This window comes from Tympanuchus pallidicinctus, unplaced genomic scaffold (genome assembly GCF_026119805.1).
Source record: "Tympanuchus pallidicinctus isolate F22 unplaced genomic scaffold, pur_lepc_1.0 scaffold24, whole genome shotgun sequence".
Lineage (NCBI taxonomy): Eukaryota > Metazoa > Chordata > Aves > Galliformes > Phasianidae > Tympanuchus > Tympanuchus pallidicinctus.
Genome location: NW_026294741.1, coordinates 2,878,077 through 2,885,642, shown reverse-complemented (window position 1 = coordinate 2,885,642; position 7,566 = coordinate 2,878,077). Strand labels below are relative to the sequence as shown.

General features: G+C 48.0%; 1 protein-coding gene across 1 annotated transcript in view; it reads left to right on the top strand.

Annotated features, from left to right (window-relative positions):
* The first annotated feature begins 5,284 nt into the window (after positions 1 to 5,284).
* Positions 5,285 to 7,566, top strand: part of PPM1E (protein phosphatase, Mg2+/Mn2+ dependent 1E) — a 58,222-nt gene continuing 55,940 nt past the window's right edge. Inside the window, exon 1 of the mRNA XM_052689229.1 lies at positions 5,285 to 5,748. Coding sequence (XP_052545189.1) covers positions 5,384 to 5,748 — 365 coding nt within the window. The 5' untranslated portion in view covers positions 5,285 to 5,383. The remainder of the gene's footprint in view (positions 5,749 to 7,566) is intronic.

Genomic DNA, 7,566 nt, shown 5'->3' with positions numbered 1-7,566 from the left:
AGAATTAATGCATGGTGTTAAGAGCAATCGTTCAATCACTACATAAGCAGTATAAAATCAGATTATATACCAAAAGGATGCACTGAAAAATACATATTTCCTGCAGTCACACTCCAAGAATTATAGCTAGTAATGTTAATTTATTTTAATTAAAAATCCTTGCCACTGATTTAAATGGAGCTCGAGAAGCATCAGGATAAGAAAAATAATTAGACTTCATTTTCAAACAATGAGAAGAAATGGTGTTGAAAATATAAAATATCAAGGAATGTAGATAGGAACACACGGCAGAAACGATGGGCCGCAGTTGTGACTGGGGGTGGGCGTTTTGTTCGCAGCCTGCAGGCACGTTGTTTGAGTCCATGCTCAGCGTGGTTTCTCACATGACTTTATTTTGGACTTCTACATTCACAACTTGTGTACTTCTAATACTCTAATTTATTTAGTGTGAGCCACTGCACTTTTAGCAACATAGTTACAACTACATTTCCTTAGTGACTCCGTTTTTATTGTACATGTTGCTAAAATAAAATGTTTTGGGCTGGAGAACAAGTTGTCTCCTTAGCATAGAAATTATGCCTATACGGTGAGAGATAGTCAGCAGGAGATTGGAACATTATTTGTCACACCTTTTCTCATTATGCAGGCTCACTGCACATTTGGCTATAAAATGTTATGGGAGGCATTACATAAATGTCTCTCTTTAAAGTCATTCATTCATTCACTTCGTATAGTTAACCCAAACTCCTATCACTGAAGCTTAGTATTTGAGGCTGTTCAAAGGAAATTAGCATAGCTATTTTCAAGTCTGTGAATCCTGCTGATTTTAACTGTACTTTTATAGCACACATATTATAAACATAATGCCTGTATGGCCACAGCAGTGATTGCATGGCGGAACTCATGGAAGTCAGTGATATTTTTTCTTTTTTCTTTTCTTTCCCCTTTTTTAATAGGCATTTCTAGAGAAGCGACTGTAAAATTTAAAGTCTTGTGACTGGAGAAGGATATTACAGAATCAAGAAGTGAATCTGCAGTAAGATGTCGATAAGTCATTTAAAGTAAGCCTTAAATCCCACCGGGCACCTTAACGAGCCTGGCTTACACTTTGTTTTCATTTTAGGATGAACTTCACCTCTATCCTGAAAGGGCAGAATATGCACACCGTGCTGTGAACCCCCTGAACAGGGTGTAAATGTGATTTAAGTGGCATACAGTCTTTTTATTGCCTCTGCTGAACAAAAGTGAGCTTCAGGCTTAGAAATTCCAGCAGTGCTACATTCACACAGTATGGTGCTGTTGGACGTCAGCCGCGGATGAAGTATGCTACCAAAATGGAAAGTATAGGGGAAGAGCCTGGCACAGCAACGTCAGTGAAGCCTGTTGTTTGCTGATATCCAGGAGGTCTGCACCCTTCAGCTCCATTTAGCAGTAAAAGGAAATTATGACAATGAAGAGTGACTGATAGCTGAAGTGGATCAACCTTAACAAGTGATTGGACTGTGGTGTGCTCCTGCCTGCAAGGCATCTCATGATTTGACAACATCCAGACCACATTATTGTTACGTGGTCAGCCGTGTTTTGCTGAGGTAAATCCCTGGGCACTGATCTACAGGCACACTTCAACCAGTCAGTCAAAGATTTTATGATGCAACAAATGACCTTTGTTAATGGGACACAAGGTATGTCGTGCTGTATCTCGCTATGTCTGCTCTGAGATTGTTCCAGCCACGTCCCACCACTTCCAAAGGCAACTTTTCAGTTGTTCTTTTTTCCGCATATTTTTCTCCAACAGATTTCCAAGTCCAGCTGAACAGGCACAGAGCGATATCCCATTTCTCATTATTGCTATGCAAAGGAACCCCTTTCCTAAGCAAGGGTATGAGTGCAATACTGAAAATGGAATTTTCCTTTGGAAAGGGACTGGAAATTTCCGTGATATCTGGAAGTGGGATTTGGGCCTGAAATCCTGTATTTTGCAATGAACGTGGTTATCTCAAAATAGTCAATGAATAATAAACTTAAAATGCTGGCTTGGCCCCAAAAACCATGAGAGGGAGAGAGACTTTGGTTCATAGGAACATCTGAATAGAATAACTGTTAATTTATAACTGTTCAGTCATTCTATGGTGAAGGTTCCAGCACAGTTGTGGGGACTGAAGATACTGTGCTATTTCAAACTGCAAGGGCGCAAAGGCTGAAGCTAAGAAAATCAATTAGAGCTTGATGAAGCTTGTTAACAAGAGCCTTCTCACTGTATTCCTTCAAAATTCTCACTGTTGTGACTCTTAAACAATTGAAATTATTTCAGTGAAATTGAATAATAATAACATCGAGTTTTAAGAGCTATAACAAGAATGCAGGCTTGTATTCACATTCACAAGGTGACAGATATTGATCATATGAACACACAGAACTTTAAGCTCTTTCAGCAGCATATTACAAGTATAATTTCATATATTATCCCATATACAACACTGCAGGAATTCCACAATAGAATTGCCTTCGAAATGAGAGCAGTCAAAGGCTTTGAAATACATGCATTTCTGATGGTTTCATCTGACCAGGAAAACAGAATATAGCTTCTAAAATTACCTCTGGTTTGCTACAGAAGCCCTGCATTTTTAAGAGATCACCTTTGACTGCAATTTATTCACCATTAGGTTTGCCCATTATACTCCTTTGTACAGTATCAGAACATACAACACAGGTATATTATTGTCAAATGCTTTTCAACAACCAGTCTTTTTTTTCCCCTGCTTGTCAGTGCAGAAGAATTACTTCCAAAGGTTACACAGAATTAAAAAGCACTTCTCCTTGCACTCCATACTATTCAGGTCACCTCCCAGAGGCCTGCTTAAATCCTGCTTATTTCTCCCCAGTATAACAAGAAAGAGGAAGATGCATTTTCAAGACTAAAATAAAACAATCTTTTCCTAACACGGGACTGTAAAACCTTAAAACACAACACAGCAAAGCAGAATACAAACACACGCGTTTCCTTCTCAGGTCAGGTGCAAGCCTTATCTTTTGACAGTAAGTTGTAAACCAATGATTTCAGCCTCAAAACTTTATGAATTGTGAGTTTCTTCCATTCACCTGACCTCAGCACATAGGAACCATTCACACTGCCGCTCCCCAGCAACCCAGAGTGCAGGCAAGCATTCTAATTTTAGCTTCCAGAGTTACTAAACACTAAAAGCATTCTCTAAGAGTACCAAGCACACCTCCCACCGCTTAGAGCTTTACTTGATAACACGTTGCATGTAGAGCTTCCTTTTCTGGACAGCAGCACAGAGCACTCTGGCCACCTTCTGTGGCAATTGCCCTCCCTGCTGTCTCTGCACAGCGAAGTGAGAGCAGGTTCCTGGCTGCCTAACTTAGCCCTACCACCCACAGTCACCATATGTTCCACACTGCAGGTTAATAAGAATGGGTTTTCACCTTCCCTCCCAGAAACAAATATTGGCATGGCCATAAGTTCTTGACTTAATACCAAAACCAAATGATACTAACATGACCACGGTGCCAAAACTTGACAAAGTATCCCGAGTACAAAGTTCTACTTTCATTTTAAGCAGCATCCTTTGCAATTGGACAAATGATGAAAAGCACACGGGACTGCCAAGATGAATCAAGGACATCTGGTAACTAACACTTCAACGTGAAACAGAGGAGGTTATTACTCTCAGATACTCTGGATTTTAAACAATTCAGAAATACGCAATTGACAAAAAAAATAAAAAAATAAAAAAAACCCCGACTATCTTAGATGCTTTTAAAATCTTTTCTTGGATAGCTTAATTGCTTTTTGTCACACAACATGAAGCTTATCACACATCTTGTTGATGCTGCTTTTTCCTTGAAGCTTATTTAGATCACAGCTACTTGGGAACTCCGACTGTCTCCGAATTACTACTGAATAACACCTAATAATGAACTCAGAACTGTTATTTCGGATGCTTGCACTGAAACGCATTCTCCCGAGGGCTGTGACTCATGGATGATGCAGTACAAACCTAAAGAAAAAAAAAAAAGAAAGAAAGAAAGAAAGAAAAAAGCAATGATGTCATCAGCTGCAGCCACGGGCTGCCTCTTCAGAAAGAGCTGCAATCATTTGTACCCCTCAGCTCGACTTGGCATCCTTAAATAACGTTACACTGAAAATACGTAAACGGCAGAGTGACGGACGTACTTTGAGGGATGCTCCGGGGAGAAGCCGTGCCGTTTGCTGCCGCGTTAAGAGCTTTTGGCAGCGGCAGACCAACTGTGACAAATGGCAGTTTTAACTCTCGGGGCTTTTACGTATTCACAAGATTGCAGTGCGATCAGCCGATGGAAACGCTGCAAACACTGCCATCAGTTTGGCTCCGAAGTAACCGTGCCCAGCACAGAGCAGGGGCACCGCAGCAATGCCTGCCAGGCGGAGAACAGCAGCTTCCTCTCCCCAATCCGTTTCTCGCCCCAATCCGTTCCCGTTTGGGAACAGTTTTGCACGTGGCCATTTTTTCAGGGTGCAGCAGACTTTCGGGGTGTCATTACTTCCCCCGTGCTCAAGCTGTTTCAACCCTATGACAGTCACAGCTGCTCAACGCTGATATTTACCGACTCCACAGCTCTGAGAACAGCTTTCTGCCAGCAGCGAATAAAACAAGCCGAGAAACCTCTTCCGCGAACGGCCGGCGCTCATCGGGCGGGCGCTGTGGGCACTGTGGGCACTATGAGCGCTATGAGCGCTGTGGGCGCTGCGATCGCCCCGCCACCATACGCCGACCGCGCTGCGTCACAGCCGGCCCGTCAGGCGGAGCTCAGCAGAGCGGCCGCTCTCCGGCCCGGGGATGCCCCTCAGCCCCTCGGGGGCTCCAGAGCGCTCGTTTTCCACACGGAAATCGGCTCTGCTCTGCTCCTTTTCTGGAAAGCGGCCCTGTGGGGCTCCGCTCCCTTCCCCCGCCCTGTCCCGTCAGAGCCCGCGGTAGGCGACAGCGGCTGCGGAAACGATGAGCGTAGGGAAATCCTGAGGCGGGGATTAGGTAATAAGGAACGCACTCTCATGTTTCCTCCGGGTTCCTGTGAGGAACCTACGCGTCTGGCTGTCTTCGCGTGACTCATCACATCGGCGCGGCCGCACTCCGTCTGCTCGCCCCCGGCCCTCCCCTCCCTTCCCGCCTCCACCTCGGCCCCCTCAGCGCTCGGCCGCGTTCCCGCCTCTGAGACGCGCGAGGGCCCCCTTTCCCCCCCCCGCGGCGTGCGCGCCCCCGCATGTCCTGCTCGGGAGCGCGCGCGCAGGCGGGCGGGCGGGAGGCGGCAGCCGGCGGCGGCGGGCAGGGAGCTCTCTGCGGGCGCAGTGCTGATCCACCGGCGGGCGGCTCGGGAATGCGAAGCGATGGCCGCGGGCGGCTCGGGCAGTAGCGGCGGAGGAAGCGGCGCGGAGGAGAAGAGCTACCGCCGCTTCCTCGAGCTGTTCTTGGGAGAGTTCCGCGGGCCCTTCGGGGCACAGCCGGCGCCTGCTCCCCCCCCTCCGGCCGCCGACGCCGCCGACACCGCCGCCTCCGAGGAGGACCCCGGGGCTGAGGGAGAGGCGGCGGCCGCCGAGGCGGAGGAAGGAGACGCCGCGGACCCTCGGCCGCCCACCCCGCCGCCGCCCCCCCCGCCGCTGCCCCCGCTGCCCCGGCCGCTGTCGGAGTACATCACGGAGGAGGAGGTGGAGGGCGAGTGCCTGGACCTCTGCCTGCAGCAGCTCTACAAGTAGTGAGTGCGGGGCCGGAGCGTGAGGGGCCGAGGGGACCTGGGGGGGGGGGGGGCAGAATAATCCCAGCCGCGAGCGGGAAGGGCGCGAGGCGTCGTGAGGGGCAGCGGGGCTGCAGTGGCCGCGAGTCGAGCCGAGCGTTTCCCCGCCGCCCCCTGACCCCAGCCGCGCTGCTCTGCTCCCATCTGCGCCCGTCCCGAAGGCTGCAGGGCAACGAGGGAGCGGAGGGGATCCGTTCCGAGAGCGAAAAGTCTGCGGGCGGAGAGCTGAGGGTGAGTTGCGGCGCTTTGTGCTGCGCCGGGCAGCGGGAGGCGTTTCTTTGCGAGCCCCGTTGGGCTGGAGGCGCAGAGGAGGCGAATGAAGCAGTGATAAATCCGCACGTGAGCCGGTAATTGTAACGGGAGGTGAGCAAAACCCGAACAAATGGGGAAAGAACGGGGTTTTACAGCTGCTGGATAACGGTTCTGCTCGGTCCTTCCCTGCCCGGGCATCGCACAATGGGAGCCGAGCACAAAGCGCTCCGCTCGCACCGTCCCGGCCGGCAGCGGGGAATGGTGCGGGGAGCCGCGGGAAGGACGGCACATCTCATCCCACCGCCCGTCCGCAGCGCTCGCTTGCTTTTAAACGCGCCTGTGATACCAGATCAGTCCCAATAAAGTTTTAGGTAGAGAACGGATTGTTTTACAATGTTATTTAAGGTGCGTCTGTTTGGTAATTTTGAACGTGGCTCCGTGTGTTTCTCTCTGCGTGGCCATATAACCCAGGACAGGCAGGCTTCTCTGCTCCAGTTTCTGGGGTCCCTCCCTGTTCGTGCACTGAATTACTGAGCAAAAGACCTTTTGAGAGGATTCCTTATGTAGGGGCAGCTCTTGCCAGGGTTTTTGTTTTGTTGTTTTTTTTTTTTTTTCCTCCAGCATTTGCGTGAATCTTTTACTGGTTATTGAATGGCTGATCTTTGTGGCTTTGTTTATGGTGAAATCAAAGCGGGCTGCCTTCTGCAGGCATCTGCCTTATTGAGCAGAAGGCGGTTATCTGCCTCACAATAGAGGGAGCAGAAGATCGTTTTGGAAAAGTTGTTTGCCAGAGGCTTGAATGCCTTGTTCATGTTTGGAAAATGTGTTTTCAGAGTAAATCAATGTGTTTTATCTGATTGGTAGACATTGATTTGTATATTGCTGTCTAAGATAACTGCAAGACGTATTTCTTTGAAACATTTTAAGTATTATAAACCGAATTTAATACAGAGGGCTGAACTGAGGTAAGTACAAGTCTGAAAAAATGTTCTCCCTGTGAAGCATTGACTCTGCTGTCAGAAACCTAATGCTGTCAGAAGGCCACAACGCTGACAGAAGGAGAATGATTTCCACATTTGCAGCAAAGGGTTCCAATGGTTGGGTGGTCACAGAGATGAGAAACTTCGTGCATGTGAGCAAAGCCTCTTCTGTCCAAATGGTTGTGGTTTTGTTGAAGTAAACAACAGAACAGAACCCAAGCAAACCACAAACAGTGCTCGTGGAATTCATGCAGAGGGAATGTTTTATTGGTGTGTTATTAGCAAGACAGGCTGTACTGGGAAGGCACGCTTTCTGTAGCTGTAACTATGTATTAGTCTAAAGGTTGGTGTGCATCGTGTGTAGAATGAGCATAAATCCTCATCCTGTGAGAAATCCAACAGCTGTTTTTCAGCTATTTTAAGGGCACTACTTTGGTTCTTTTTTTAAGGCGAGTGAGACCGTTTCAGAATTGAAAGCACATCGCCAGTCATGAAAACATGTAATAGTCGAGTGCTATTGTACGGATCACTATGAGAAGAGTTCCTA